Genomic DNA, 17,032 nt, shown 5'->3' on the forward strand with positions numbered 1-17,032 from the left:
ACTTTAAAACAAATCAAAATGCAGTGACTAAAAACACAAGGAATTATATATTGCGTGAACATCTATAGGTAAAATATCTCTTTCTAAGTCTAATTAGAGAGAATGATTCTATTACCTAATTCGAATAACAAAAGAATAATCTTTAATTGGCACGCATCGAGAAAGTAAGAAGGAATATATGTTGTCTCTTAAGCTTAGGGTTTCAAAGTATATTAGTCTAGTGTCGCCTAAAAAAGGTTTTGAGTAATAACACATTTATTACATAAGAATAGGAAATAAATGACTATAAGGTATATTTGAATTAATAAAGTCCTAAATATTTCAAATAAGAAAAAAACTTAGTTAATAAATAAAATTTTAGTTGATTTTAAAATTCTATCTATTTTTTCAGTGTGAACTTAATTTTTAAAGGAATAAAAAACGAATAACACAAGCTTTTAGAAATCACGTAAACAATATTTAAAAAATATATTTGAGTTATAAAATAGAACCTAACAAAATAAATTATAAGTTTATGAAAATGGTAAATGTTAAATTGTTGTTCCTATTTAGCTAACTCACTAAAGAAATAAATCATACAATAATAGCAATAACAAACCGAGTGTAACTCGCAAAGTCAGGTTTGAGGAGGGTAATGTATACATAGAATATATTTTGTATTTTACCTTTCTTCAAGTTTGCATTTTAATCAAGTTGACTTTTACAGCTTATTTGGATGGTTGTTACCTATTGTATTATATCGTATTGTTACTTTAAATACAATGTTTGTTTTGATTGTTACTTAAATTTTATTGTATCGTATCGTTAAATCTATCGTTACGTAACGATGAAATGTGTCACTTTATGTAACGACCGATTTGGTGTGGTTGCGTCGTTATCTTGTCTTTTTCTCTCAATCTCACCCTTCAATCATTTACCCTACCTTTTTATATACCGTATCATAATTTTTCTTTATAATATTGCAAGTTTATTCATCGTATTATTGGTGCGTGATACCATGAAACGACGACAAAACGACACAATTCATCCAAACATTGTATTCATCAGACGATACAATACAGTACAATACAATACGATGCGATACATTATGAAACGATATGTAACAAGCATCCAAACAAGCTGTTAATAGTATACATTAATGATTTTTCTCTATTTTCTTACTCAATTCTCACATTTCTAGTAGTCTAACAATAAGTTGTTTATCAACTTAAAGAATAATTTTACTTATACGATTAATTAAGAAAAGTTAAATATTTTTCTGAATTAATCAATTCAAATACTTAATTATTTATTCTTAACATTAAACAAAATTATTTATTATCTGTTGATTTTAATTTTTAATATTAGATTATACCAAATTTTAATATGTAAATATAATTTACTTTTATTCAATAATTTTTTTATGTTTTTAAAGAATTGGACTTTGTACTTTGTTTTTATAGAAGTTGTATCAATTTGGTTGAGAGACAATGTAGTAGTAACTCTCTTGACTATTAATATGATCATATTTCGGAAGATGTGAGAGTAAGATTTGTATTAGGTAGATTATTTATGATTTTAAAATTTTAATTATTAGGAGTTTCACATACTTTAAACACGAAAGATTTAATAATTAAACTTTTAGGTGATTTTAAATTCCTAAATATTAGGAATATAACTAAATGACTATCTTGTCCAATATGAACTCTATTTTTAAATAATAAAAAAAACGAACGATATTTTGCTAAGAAGTTTCATGTTTTTAATGTTGTATAGTATAGATATATAGATTTATTTTCGAAATTTTTTAAAAAACTTGTAAGATTTCAGGGACAAAACATATTTTTTAACGAAAAAGAAATTCAAAAAGGAAATTTTTCTAAATTCCCCGAAGCCCATAGTTATTCCTTCATCGTCCCAACCGCACGGTTTCACCTCAAAAACCCCCCAACTAACCGACGGCCAGCGACCGAATTATTGCTTGAAGTTGAAGGTAACCTTTTTTCTTTTTATTTTTTGGTTTCTATGGTTTAAGGTCCAGAACTGTATACTTCACTTGCTTCGTGATTTCGTTTATACATTTGAGAACTGTATCTAAAGTCGGATTTTATATCAAGATATATGTACTTTTTTTTTTTTTGGTTTAAACAATTTAACTCTTGCTTAAAGTGAAACGTAAGGGGATCAGTCGGGTGTTGATAAGTGGAAACAAACTTCAATTGGCTGGCTTTTGTAGTTATACGTGTGAGATTTACATCAAAATAAGCAGAATTTCGTTTCTGTAGTTTTTGGTTGAAACAAGTAGTAATATTTGTTGATGAAAACTAAGCTATCATTGGATATCTAAAGAAGTTGAATACAAGCTGTTAATTGGGTATTTGTTAACGAATACTAAGATGATTTAGAGGTATTAGATGGACATTTGCCATCGCAACTCTCTGACTCTGGCTTAACCACAGTTTTGGGCTAGTGGAGCAACAGATATAAGATGAAACCCCTCTCCAAAATAAGATAGTCAATGTAGAATCAGAAATAGTGCTTATATTTTACTACTCTGTTTCCCTCCATCGTTATTATAAGAAGGAGGAATCAGAAAATACATATCTGATGTTTCCTCTGGATCTCAAAGTAGTTACCATACACTTTTTGAAGTGATTTTTTTTTTTCAGTTGTGGATTAATGATCGAGTAAAGGTTGGACTCATCTTTAATACCATGGTTTTATCTTTGGAAGGTTAGTAATCCATTTCACTGTTTTGCATATTTATTTTCACAGATGAAAAAGCCCGTCTTTAGTTAATTTTGTGAAATTGCTCATAAGCTTTTTGTGAAAACTCTACAGCTTGTGTTGTGTTGGCTGAGCTCCTATTTATGATGGAATTACTGCTCCTGTTGTGAGGAATTTATCGATACTTTAAACTAATATAACTTTGATATCAGTTCTGCGTGAGAAAGCACAACAGCGTGAACAGAAGCAGCGGAACAAATATGCAACCTTAGAACAATTATCGGCATTTGAAGAATTACTTTATGAGGTTTATGTGGATCTTCGCCCTAAACCAAGCGATTATGATGTTCGAAGAGATTTGGTTCGTATCTTTAATGAAATAGCAAAGGAGATTTATGGTAATTAAATAACAAATTCTGTATTATGCTATTTGAATTTCGTAATCTTTTGATGTGTGAAGGATGGCAGTTATTAAATCCCACAACGTTCATTGATTTGTTATGCCGCTTCAATTTCATTGTTATAAGGAGTAGATTTGGGGGGGGGGGTAATTTTCCAGCAATAGTATAGTGCCGTACTCATTACTGTCTGTTTCAGACTATTCTGCTGATGCTCCAGTCATCGAGGTGTTTGGGTCATTCTCAATGGATCTATTCTGTGCTAACAGTGACTTGGATTTATCTGTCAACTTCACCAGCAGAAAGGTTAACACTACACGGGAGAAGAAGATCCAGACTCTGAGGAAATTTGCAAAATTTTTTTATCTACTTCAAAGTAACCTTTGAACTTATTCTTCATTTTACTTTAATTTTCCTATATTTTGGTCCATCAAGAATCTAATAATCAGTAAGTGTCGTCATAGTATTGATATGAGAAGTTCAATCTGCAGCTGCTTGAACAATTTCCTCTAGTCACTCTTGTTTGTGTCCCCTTTAGAGCCAAGAAGCCAGTTGGAAAAACTTGTAAAGTCTAAATAACTCTTCTTCCATAAGCTTATCACATGTGCATTGATCAGAAAAACCATTGCTGGTATATCTCCCCCCTCTGTCAGTTCAAGGGATTATAACATTTAATCATAAATATTTAACTACATGAACGATCAAAACTACATCTGAAGAATGCTGTTCATTTATGGTTTTCTGGATTGTGTCAGATAGTCTGCAAACACGGAGACTGAAGAAGAACCAGGTTTTTCTATTCATCTTAATAAGTTTAACCATAAGTACTTAACTACAGTTACCATTTGTCATATACGAGCAATTTCTTTGATGTTTCATTTTGCTTAACAGGTTGGTGGTATTTGGCATATCTATTAACTAAAGATTCAGTTTGTCACTTCTTTCTTCTGTTAACGTGGTACACAATGTACAAAAATCGATTAGTTTTTCTGGTCATTGTGATGGGAGATTGCAATGATTTGGACTAACTGAGGTGTACGAACTAGAGAGTCAAATGTGAAAATCAGGAGGGTGTATGTAAAGAGCATGTAAAAAATCGTCAGCTACATTTCACAAATATTTCCATTTAATGCAATATTCATCATCTCCTTTTTTAATTAACTGTGGTGTATGGGTATCTTGCGCCCGCCACGACTATTCCTTTCGTACCTGCTACCTCCTACCAACTACTGGGTAACTCTACTCGCTAAGGTTTAGGAATATAAGAAGAATCCATCTAGCATTTTTTTGTCTCTAATGGAATTTGAACCCTGATTTTTAATTTTCACCAGCTTCATTGAATGATAGGACACAGCCTTGGTGTCCATTTAATGCAGTCTTCTAGAAATAAGATTAATTTTAATCGCTGAATATCAACTACGACTTATCAAAATACAGTAAAAGAAAGCTATGGGACAGTAGTGAAGCAGTAGAAAGGGACTGATCCAGCATTGGAGACATGTCTGGAATTACATCTATAAGGCTGATGCCATGTGCATTAAGTTATTCGACAAAGCCCCATGCATCTATGGGATCACAACAACAACAGCAATAATTGTGATCCCTCATCTGTGGGATCACAATTATTTAAAATGGCAGAGATAGAAAGCTCAATGCAGCAGTGACCAACCGATAGACCTTGATACATTTGCTGTACTCATGCGTTGATATGAAGTAAATTCATTGATACTTCTACAAAAATATACATATATACATGTTGTAAAAGATAAAAGACTTTTGACTTCATATATAGGTAACTGAACTAAAGTCCAGTATTGTTCAGGTGTTCAAATTAATTTTTACATGCTCATCCTTAAAAGGTGACTGTATTACCATGATAGTTAGAGCATTTTGTATGTTTTAAAGACTTTGGTTAATGTTTTTGGTGGTTCTGATATGTAAATTTTCTGCCGCAGGGAATGGTTTCGTTTATGGTGTCTATGCAGTTACAACTGCCAGGGTGCCAGTTCTCAAAGTTGTTGACCAAGGAACTGAAATTGAATGTGATATATCAGTTGAAAACTGGGATGGGATATCAAAATCAAAGATGATTTACATGATTGGTGCCATTGATGAACGTTTTCGGAAATTGAGCTTCTTGGTAAAATATGCTTGTCCTTTAATACATATATTTATCAAAGAGTGGTTCAGTACCTTTGTACAGGAAAAGTTTGAAGAATCATGTTAAGGATCACATTACATATTTGCAATTGGTTATGAATATCTTTCTTTTCCTTTTTGTTTCCTGATAGATTTCTTGGCTATCCTGGTTTGGACGACCATCCAAATGTGCACAGCCTTGGGATGAGCCCCTACGTTTATGATCTCATAAGTATACTTGGGAATCAGGATATAAGAAAATGAAGAGCCTTTCTCTTCTTTTCTTTTCTTTTTTGGGGATCTTTTCCTAAATGTCTGTCCTTATTTGGCCTCTCCACTGAATTTCACCTTTTGAGATTTTCTGTCCAAAGCTATGAATCTCCTTAATGAAGGTGGTACATCTGTTGGAAAGTCTTACTAGCCCACACATGTTGCATTCACATGATAGCATGTGCGAGAAACTTGTCTAACAAATGGATTATGTGCACATAACCTTTTTTCTATTCAAAAGTCATACCATTAGAATGAACTCCCATATTTGCCTCCTTTTGGGTTCAGATTTTGGTTTCAATAACTTGTATAGATGATCGCACTGCTGAAGATTTTCAGCAGTCTGTCCCTTTATAATACATCAGCAAATCTAAATTAAAATCAATTCTATACATATATATGATCTCCAAGGACATGTTAAGCAGTCACATGTATAAGTTTTTTTTTGTTTTTTAGGTTTAGTTAAACACATTCAGTCCCTCTTTTCTTTTCCTTTTCTTTTCTCAATTTTGAGCCATGGGGTGCCTCAATTTTTAGTTAAATAAGACATGTAGAGTGCACAAAACCTTTGATTCTGAAACAGTTTAAATTCCTTGACGTGATCAAACACGTGTTGGGTGTGTGTCACCCTTGTTTTTTTTGTTGAAATTCTTTTTTCAGGCGTGTCCAATCTCTAGTGCCCATAATTTGTTTTGGGATAGATATCCTTTACATAAAGCATGTGCTGCAGTGTGAAAATAGAGCAGATACTTTGGGTGTTTTTAGGTGCAATATTCAATGTTTTTCGCTAAAGAATGTTTTCCATTTTTAGTTCAGATTTCTCATGAATTTTCTCTTTGCAGATGAAAGCATGGGCAAAAGCACAAAATATTAACAGTGCAAAGGATCAAACATTGAATTCTTTATCTATAATACTTTTGGTTGCTTTCCATTTGCAGGTATGGTTTTAGGAACAAGTTCATCATTTGCAGAAATCCTTGAATTTTCATTATTTCCTTTCCTCATTCTTTTATGGCGATCTTGAACCTTTTGCTTATCGTGTTTTTCTATTCGAAATTGCCAAGTTCTCTATCTATCTATTTCTGCCATCTCATGTTTAAGAAACTTTAGGTGTCTAGCATTGTTGGTTATTCTTTTGGGATGTTTGGCTGATTTGTTTTTACCTCCACCTATTGGACCTTCTTACAACAACAACATACCCAGTAAAATCCCACTAGTGGGGTTTGGGGAGAGTAGAGTGTACGCAGACCTTACCCCTACCCCGAAAGGGTAGAGAGGTTGTTTCCGGGAGACTCTCGGCTCAACAGAAGATGTTGGACCTTCTTGTAAACAATATAGTATCTTCTGAATCTTGAAATCATGCTACATCTCACAAATCTTCATGTTGCTTGTAAACAATATAGTATCTTGATACGGCAAAGTCGGGAAATGAGTAACTTGATGGGCTAAACCAATGGGGCAATGAATATGTTGGGAATGAATGGATTCAAAGCCTACTTGTTTTCCCCATATTTCCACCTCTACACGACTTTTCTCACGGAAATGATGGTGGGAAGGTGACATCAACCAATAACATGTGTTTTTAGCTGGCATTTTAAATCTAGAATTGAGTTGCTGATCTTGTTTCACGCAGAAGTCAAAATCATTAATGTCTGGGTTCATGGGTTTTGCTGTGTTTAGCAGATATCTGTGCCTTTTTGCATAAGTATGTTCAATTTTTAGGTTTTGTTTTTATTTGGGAGGACCCATATGTAGTACCAACCTATTTGACGTGGATACATGAAAAGCAAAATACTACTACGTATCACCAAAAAAAAGAAGCAAAATACTAGGTTCCCACATGCTTTTTGGAAGCACATAGAGCTTCTTTTCACAGATTTATCATTTGTACTTTAACCTATGCTTTTGTAGCCTCTTTTTCTTCTTTTCAAAAGTAAACTCTCTCCTGTTCGTGTTGGATTGACTCTTTTGACCTTGTGGTGAGGAACTGAAAAATTAGTCTAATGAAATTCCTGCAACAAGTTTGTTTTTACATACCTTTGGTCCAAGATCAACTTCGTGCTACCTTTGGCCATTTATAGAGCTTGATAGCAATTCCTTTCTATTGTAAGAAGCTAAATTAAACCTCTCTAATTTGCCTTTAAGAAGAACAAATGCAATGTTCACAAATAGTGCGGACACAAGGATTAACACGTGTATCATAACACAGAATATCCGGTACAACTTATATGGTATGTATTCCCCCATGTGGTAAACTCAGAAAGAGAATATATCTATAGGGATGAATCAAACTTTCTCAGACATATTTGGCCGTAATGCCTGCGTAAGTTCAAGTACTTGGAATAGATAATGGTGTAGAAAACTGTCTGGAACAGCTGCTTTCAAGCATCAAGAATTGATGGTGCCCCCCTTAGGACGCAACAGGGCCCCGGTAGATGGAATGGGCTGGAAAGAAACAACAATCGCACTTTCCTCAGGTTGAACGGCTATGGATCCTGGCCCAATGAGAAAATGGTTGAACTCACTTCCTCAAGTATAGTTAGTTTGCCGTTTCTTTTTCGGCCAGGAAGAGGTGGATGTAAAAAAGCAGTGTGATTTCATTTCTAGGTGCAACCTTTTCCCATTAGCTGTTGTAATTATTTTAAGAAGATTTAAGTCATGTTACCATTTACCTGTTCTGTAAATAAAAGGGGGATCTGAATCATGTTTTACTTCATCTTCCCAACTACTTCATAGCATCATAATCTTCTCATTGTGAATTGAAAAACAAAATGTTGTCGTACCTATAGAAGAAACAGAGGAGAAAAACAAATATTTTCCTTTTCTCCACCTAGATTGAACACCACTTGAATATTTGTGCACTGAGCTTTCTTTCTTTCTTTAGCCAACTTGGATGATTATTGTTATATGTTGTAATTCAAAAGTGATTCAGACTTCTCTATATATTCCCGATCCTTGTTTTTTCTTTGACGACCATCAAAGTATAATTAGATCATTGTAGATTTCTCTTAACTCTATTGTTGTTTGTTATGTAGCTTAGTTATGAATATTTTTCCTCATCAACACTTTTATGGCTAAATTAAAAACTTTGCAGACACGAAATCCTCCCATTCTGCCTCCATTTTCCGCTTTATTCAGAGGTAATGCCTACTTATTACTTCTATCCAATAAATTTATATAGCCAAGTTAATTCTGATTGAAATTTCTCAATCCCATCACAAAGGGCAAATTTCATTTTAGAATCATTTTGGAATTCAATGTTCCTTTGAAGGTCTAACATTTGATTTAAATATTTGCATTGTTATTACTAGTTTACCACACAAAAACAATGTCATGTAAGTTTTAGTTTTGGCATCTTAATTTCGGTATTAGACGTATTAAGAGCCCGTTTGGGTTATCTAATTGAGAGTAGCGGGTGAATATAGTCAAACCTCTCTATAACAGCCTCATCTGTTCCAGATTTTTTGGGTAGTTATAGCGAAGTGCTGTTATAAAGAACATATATTATCACATAGCATGGAAATTGGTTCCGAAGAAATTTGGCTTTTATAGTGAATGGTTGTTATATAACGATACTGTTATAAAGAGGTCTGACTGTATTAAGTGTTGAAACTGATTTTATAAATAATCAGATATATGTTTGGATAGAAGTCTTGAAAATGAAAATAAGCAGGTGATATGTTTGATAAAAAACGTTTTGATTAGTAGTTTTTTATGTTAAGACAACTATGATGTCCCTAAAGTTATTACAAAAAGTATAAATTTAAGAGTATTTATAAAAGGAGAAGAATGAACGAAGAACTTGGAATGGAGAGGGAGTTAGGAGTTCTAGTTTGGGAAGAGCATCTTGAGAATTAGAAAAGATTTAAAGATAAAATAGTAAAATATTTTTTTGAGAAGGGCAAATAGTAAAATATTTGATGAAACCAAAAATGCTTATAAGCTAAAAAATCATAAGTTGGGGGGTGACCAACTTATAGCTTTTGACTTATAATTACTTTGGGTGTTTACCAAACGTGTAGGTAAGTTAAAAAGTGTTTATCAGCTAGTTTGACCCACCTTATAAGCTTAGCCAAACACCCTCCAAATGTGATGCTTTGTGCGGACTAATATATTGTTGGCCGAAAGCTCCTTATTAAAAAAAATATATTGTTGGGTGAAAGCTAAACTGTGCGATTGGTTTGTACTTGGTTAGAGTATTGAGAGCTGTAAACCAGTTTCATGTCACATCCATGTCGAGTAAAAAGTTATGGGAAAGTGCTATCACAAAAGTTATGGGAAAGGTGGTCATATTTAAGAGGTTGTTAATTAGGAGAAAGGCAAAAGTTTTGACTGATCAATCAGAAGAATGTATGCCAGTGTTGTCCAAATATGAGCGCTTCTTACTTCCTCTTTTGTCCTTTTCTGCTCCTTATACCAATATGATTTAATTCCAGGTGCATATTTCAATTATGTCTTCCATGATTCTTAGATCCAGAGATATCACGGTCCGTCAGATTGTCATCTTTGAGGAAAACCATAACACTGTTCCCTCTTGGTGCAGCTGCGAGTCTGAAGGAAGATACACCAAAATATTTGATGACAAACATTCATTAATATATCTGGACATTGTTGACTTCAGGATTTAGGTAATATGAATAGGGAAAAGTCCAAATATACCTCTGAAGTTTGCAAGATTAGTCTTTCATACCTTCCATTAAAAGTTTGCTTCAGAAATGGCCGCACCATTACCCAAAGTTCTCATGTATACCCTTATTTTCAACTCAACAAATGGACTCCACAATGCCTATCTTTTCTTGTTGACACGTGGAGGTGTAGGATCCATTTCCTCTTTCTTCTCTCTTCTTCCCTATTTCCTCCTTCCGCCTCCTTCCACCATTAAACAATACGCCCTCCAAGAGCGCCCATATTAACCACCCAGTTGAGTTCTTGAATAAAGAACCTTAACAACACAATCCCTTTGTTGATGTTCTTGATGGAGGACTAAGAGAACCATGTTGCATGTTCAACTTGGGTTCATTTCAACCAGCTCGTTTTAGTAATGTTCTGATGTACTCCCTCCAACCATGTGACGGTGTTTGCTCGCGCACATCGTATAAGAAAGAATTAAAGACTTTTGAAACTTGTGGTCTAGAATAATTGTGGTTATAAATTGTCACACCCCAAATCGGAGGGGCACGCGGACATTCGGGTCTACTTCATCGAGCACCAACATAACGTGCATCCATAACCATGCTATCATGCGTAAATGGGTCGAAAAGGCCGCGATAAGATAATCTGACTAAAACATGAAAGAAAACACGACAAAGGACGACCCAAAATGTTATACAAGCTTATATACATCAGACATACGGGCCTACAAGGCCGCCATGACCATCAATACACATAACATCTGTCTACAAGCCTCTAAGGAGTACATAAACATCATAAGGTCAGGACAGGGCCCCGCCATACCCAACTATGTACATATATGCAACCATCATACCTACCAGCTCACTAGACAACACCGAAAGAAAGGAGCGTGACAACCTTCAGCTGAGTTGATTCACCTATTGTGAAGTATCGTCTGAATCGCTATCTGTATCTGCGGGCATGAAACGCAGCGCCCCAGCAAGGGGTCGTCAATACGAAAAATGTATTGAAAATGTAAGGCAGGTAAATCACATAAATAGAGATAGAAATACAAAGGAAGAGTACAGAAGTAAACCTAAAACTCATAACAAGCCTTTGAGGGCATACACTTTCACAATCATGGATATATATGCATGTCTGTAAAAATCAGGCCACTCGACGGGGCCATATAATTTAGTATCAAGCCATTCTTTGGGGTAAATCATGTCATATCATAATGTACCCAGCCTCGAAGAGGACTCAGTTGTTCCTGGCCTTTAAAAGGACTCGGTGATATCTTATAACATACCCGGCATCAAAGAGGGCTCGGTCGTACCGTGCCACAAAGGGCTGGGTAATACCCAACTGATCGGTGGTTGCACAATAAGTGCCGTACCCGGCCAACTATAGCGCGGCTTGGTAGAGTAAAGTAGATACATATATACAAGTGCAATGCAAGCTATGACAAGTGCAATGCAAGCAATGACTCTGAAGGGCCTTATGGATCTGATCGGAGTGACTCAAGGTTGTTATCCTCCGATTATTGTTATGTAACTATGTCTATATCAATTGTCCGAGAGTCAACAAGGATCATAAGAAGACATAAGATTCAAAGGCTATTAAGGCGGGAAGTAATCCCAACAAAGAACAATAAGATTCATGAGCTATAATAATATGAAACAATGAGGTTCACAAGCTTTAATCTTGAGAATAGAGTTCCTAAGTAACGTCGTTATAGTTATGTTCTTTGTAGATCATGCCAAAAGAAAGAAAGAGTGAGCCTTAACATACCTTTGTCGTTTACTTAACGACTCAACGTATATCTTCCCGAATACTTCAATCTACATTAAGATAGTAAAACTTGTAGTTAATGCCATAAAAGGACTTACAAACATGCTTTTACGCTAGTAGGTCACTTAAAAAAAATCGAACAATATTTCTCTTATAAAATTCCACTTCCATCCAACTCAAACTAGCACCAAAACAATAGGAACAACATCAACAATAACATATCCAAGATACTACATAAAGAACCAGCCGAAACTTAGCTCAAAACCTTTCAAAACAGTCCCATATGCACTAGCACCTCAACCTTCACTTTCAATTCATAGTTTCATATGTTTCTTTCATCAATTCACTTGATAAACATATATACATTCATAACAACATAAACCATATAATAATCAAGTTATTTTCCCCCAATTTCCAGCCATAACAACATATATATATACATGTATATACATATACATGTATGTACACATATACATGTATGTACACATACATGTATGTACACATACATGTATATACACACATATATATATATATACACACACACACATATATACATACATACACCCTTGTAGTCCGGCCCTTCCCCGGACCCCGCGCATAGCGGGAGCTTAGTGCACCGGGCTGCCCTTTTTTTAATATACACACACACAACCTTCAAGTGCTATCTTGTAATCTTTTACTCCAACGCCACAACCAACATGTAATTAACCTTAAAAATAACCAAAAGACTGTTAAACATACCTTAGGCAGTAGATAAAATTCGAACCCTAAGCTTAACTTATCTCACCATCATCCTTTTTCACATCACAACACCATAAATGGGTTATTCTCCACCTTTGGCTAACTTTGATGTTGGATTATGGTGTGTTTTTTTGGAATTTGTTTGGAGCCTTGGGGGAATTGTTTGGGAGGGTTTGGAGTGTGTGAGGATAGAAGGTGGTTGAAATATGAGCAAAGCTCATCCCAAACACGAGATAAAAATAGGTGAAGGTCGGCCAGTGACCAAGTGGGTCCCATAGGGGCTGCCTGCGTAGTCTCGCGAAAATGCGAATATCTCTCTACTCTTGAATGGTTTAATGCGTTGAAAACTAGACTCGTAGGGCTTCAATTTGGTGGGTGGATCACACCATAACTCCAAGTATATTGAGAGAAAAGCTCAGTGACTTTAGATCCAAATTTCAGTAAAATTATGAACGTATCTTGCGACAATTTTTGTTGACTTTTGTTTTACAACTTGTTTGACATCAAAACCTAACATACAAATACTATATGATTCAAATACCTTAAAATATGACCTCATTAGCTTATTAAGTACTCCTAGTTTACCACGAAAGTACGAGTTATAACATCTTTGATTCGTTTAACCTCCAACCCTCACGATACTTCCATAATACCTGTGTTAACCCATCATTATCTTTGTAAAGGTCCTTGAACTCTCTGACTTGTATTGATTCACTTAAGACGCATTCGAACATGAAAGTACGGGGTGTAATATAAATCATTTCATTAAGGTTACAATGGGTACTTTAAAGTTAAATTATTACTCAATATAAAAAGGTGTCATTCTTTTTAGAACTGGCTAAAAAGGAAAAGGTGTCACATAAATTGGGATGGAGGGAGTATTATGAAGTTCATTAAAGAACACCTAGACTAGCCTCAACTAGTTTTAATTTTAAATCTGTAGTTGACAGAGCTATTGGTTTGTCCAATTCAATTGACTGTTCCTTTAGCATCAGTAAAGTTGAATATTGAGAAAGCATGGGACTGATGCTAGAGTATATATCTCCGGAGATATTTTTCTCAACATGGCTATTTAATTCTATTTTATTGACAAATTACAACAATATTTGATGACGTAATATACATATGCTACTCCCTCAAAATTGGAGACTCTATAGCTTTAAAGAATGTGGCAAACCTCCTTCGTTGACGGTCTACCAAATGGTGATGCGCCAACACACATTGGCCTTAGTTTAAAAACACTTGTTATTTGTTCCAAATTATGTGATTCCATGATTTTTCATCAAGGGTCTTGAGGGATTACACTGGGTTTATTGTTGGTGGTGGTGGTCTTGAAGATGGGATTCTCTTTGAGATACGGTTGAAATACTATCAGTGTTGTCAAAAGTGAAAAACTCATAACAACGCTTCAAGTTATTGGGGCTTTAAGTGCAAAGCGCAATTAAAATGTGGGCTTTAGTTTAAAAAAAAGGCACAACGAAGAAAAAGAATAAATATATATGTAATTCAAAAAAAAAGAGTAACAAATGCACTCATAATTTTTACTTAACAACTAATAAACTTATTTGTCGATTATTATTGTTGTTTAGTACTACCCGATTCAACATAAAACTCATGGGCAATTAGGCAACACCCTTTTGGGTTCAACCGCCCACAATCTGTGGGTTGTTACATTCACCCTCCTGAGGGACTTAACGTTCTCGCTAAAATCTGTTCCATCACTGCACTACGGGAGGTACTGGCTCTAATACCACCTGTCATGGCACAGGCCCAACTGCCAAGGCTTTTGAGTCTCATGGTTGTCTCCTTGGGCTTTAACCCAAAAGGTGCAAGAGACTTGGAGACAACAAGTAAAATGAAATATTATGTAATGGTAGAAATGCAATGTTAGGCGCACCTATTAGAATCGGAACAAACCAATTAAAGATCCACCTAATCATCTATCATTGCCAGCATAACCATAAAAAAGATCATTAAAAAATCGCGATCCACGCATGGGACTCACCCTTTTCTTGGAATAGAGGGGGGAAACATAGCATGTCACAAGAGCAAGGTGAGGTTTGGAATACTCCTGCGAGAGGGACGCTTTGCTGAATCCTAAATTCGCCACTTTATGGCCCCCAACTTTCCGCTTCTATTCCGATGTGGGATTTAACTAAGGCAAGTTTTGCAGCGAAACCCTTTTCGAGTTCAACTGCCAACGGTTTATGGGTTGTTACAGAGTATGTTGTTAAAGGCATACTCTGTTAGGACCAAGCATTAAAATTTATTATTAGACCTGGATAAACTCTTTTGAGAAATTAAGAGGTGAAAAAGACATCTGAAATGTAATGCACCAGGGAAGGAAGGGGAAGGAGGAAATAGGGAAAAAGGGAATGAGGAAATGGGTCCGACACCTCTATGTATCAACAAGAAAATACGTGTTATGCAGTCCGTTTGCTGAATTGGTACCTAAGGGTACATGTGAGAACTTTGGGTAACAATGAGTTCATTTTTGAACCAAACTTTTAACATAGGGCATTAATAACTAATTTCGCAAAGTTCAACGGATGGTATATTTGGACCTTTTCCAATGTGAATACATCATTCTTTTGCATAGAAGTTCTAAGTACTAATGTAGCGTTATTTCATTTTTGATGCTATCTAAGTTTTCACTCATTCTCCCTCAGTTATTTATCACAAAGGTATCCTGTCTTTTCTATTTCCAAGTATTGTATCTGCTTTCAGTTTCGATGTGACTTAGTCACCATACCGATTTAATTGACTTCCCATCTATTCTAGATGGTAATGAGCCAGTGGCAGTGGAGAGGTCTCTGTGTAAGTTTACGAACTATGGAATAAACAATAAAGAATCAGTGGCTGAGCTCTTGGTTTCTCTATTAAACAAGGTAGGATTTTGTATTCTCTGTTGGTTTGAAATGCTTCATATGCCATGCAGGCCGCTATTTGTAGGCATTGTGTTCTAACCGCTATGCTGGAATTATACATAATGTTGATTTAACTCCATTGCAGTTACTATCAGTTGAGAAACTTTGGTCCAGAGGTTTGTGTGCCAGTACATTTCAAGGATCTTGGATATCTAAAACATGGGGTTCTAGAGTAGGCCATATTAATGTAATTGTGCTTGGCTTGTTCATTTCTTGACATGTTCTTAAAAAGCAATAAATTAATGTTAGTGGTCTTTCACAGGTTGAAGATTTCGCTGATCGATCTCAAAATGTCGCTAGGGCTGTAGGAGAAGAAGAAGTTAAAAGAATCTATAGCTGCATCCAGCTTTCAGTCCAACACATTTTTGATTTTTCAAATAAAAAGATTGGAGGGAACTCTTTAAGGGAGTTCCTATTTGGCCGAGATGCAGCCTCCAGGCTAGACAGCGGTGACACAGTAAGAAATATTGCAAAAAATATACAAGCTTGTGCTTCTGGAAAAAAAGAGGTGCAATCTGTTGAACGTTCAATATGCAATAAAAAAACTGTACATGTTGATGCTATCATGACCAAAAGCATGTCATCTGTGGAAAGTCCGGGGTGGATGCCACAAGGAAAACGGAAACTTTTGGGGCCAACTGACTCTTCCTTGACAAAGAGAAGTCAAACAGATGATTGTTTGGGGGGCACCTCTTCTGGGTTGTCAGGAAGACAGCCAGGAAAAGGGTTATCCAGGCAAGAGCAGCCGATGCCTCACTATTTGACAAATAGGTGGGAACCAGTGGTAAACCCAGGAATGATGTCAAGAGAAGGCATGCACAATAAATTGCCACCTGTTTCATTTGAACCTGCCCATGGAAAAATCATATTAGCAGAACCCTTTGGAGAAGTGCATGGTAGGGAGATAATTAGACACCCAAATGTGATTGCGCCAGCTGTTCCTCATTCCAGTCCCCTTATAGGTAGTCAAATGTCTTATGAGCCGTTCAGATTTCCTCTTGGTTATTCTAATTCGGGTTGTGATTCTATGCATTCCTCTGCATATTTTTTGCCCCCAGACCCGAGGAGGTTTTGATGTGCGAAGTTAAAACTAATCAATGTAATTCTGTCAGTCTTGGTTTCTAGCCTTTGTACAACTTATGGTTGCAGAGATTGAAATTACTAATTGAAGGACAGCTGCCAAATGTTTAGAGCCTTAGTGAACGAGATTTAAAGTTATGTTTATGTGCCTGCCTTTTCTTTATCTTTCTTTTCTATTTGTCTTCAAATCTCTCAGTTGTATGCTTTGGCATCTAGTTTGCCTATGTTTATAACAGTAAAAAATGCAGCACTTTTCTTGTCTCTTAGGAATTCTATTATGTAAGTTTCTGGCATATCCTCGCACCTAATTTCTCGATGTAAATTATCAATCGTATAGTGCTTTGATACTTATTCCTTTTGAACTCTGTC

General features: G+C 35.5%; 1 protein-coding gene across 1 annotated transcript; it reads left to right on the forward strand.

Moving 5' to 3' along the window:
• The first annotated feature begins 1,828 nt into the window (after positions 1-1,828).
• On the forward strand, positions 1,829-16,826 carry LOC104249360 (protein HESO1-like). The gene is made up of 10 exons (XM_009805770.2): positions 1,829-1,972; positions 2,649-2,712; positions 2,919-3,104; positions 3,304-3,480; positions 5,060-5,244; positions 6,356-6,451; positions 8,608-8,653; positions 15,438-15,544; positions 15,669-15,770; positions 15,846-16,826. The coding sequence occupies exons 2-10, from the start codon at positions 2,694-2,696 to the stop codon at positions 16,656-16,658; spliced, it is 1,731 nt and encodes a 576-aa protein (XP_009804072.2). The 5' UTR covers positions 1,829-1,972; positions 2,649-2,693; the 3' UTR covers positions 16,659-16,826.
• Positions 16,827-17,032: the final 206 nt, after the last annotated feature.

The sequence above is a fragment of the Nicotiana sylvestris genome, chromosome 9, assembly GCF_000393655.2.
Source record: "Nicotiana sylvestris chromosome 9, ASM39365v2, whole genome shotgun sequence".
In the NCBI taxonomy this organism is placed as follows: Eukaryota; Viridiplantae; Streptophyta; class Magnoliopsida; order Solanales; family Solanaceae; genus Nicotiana; species Nicotiana sylvestris.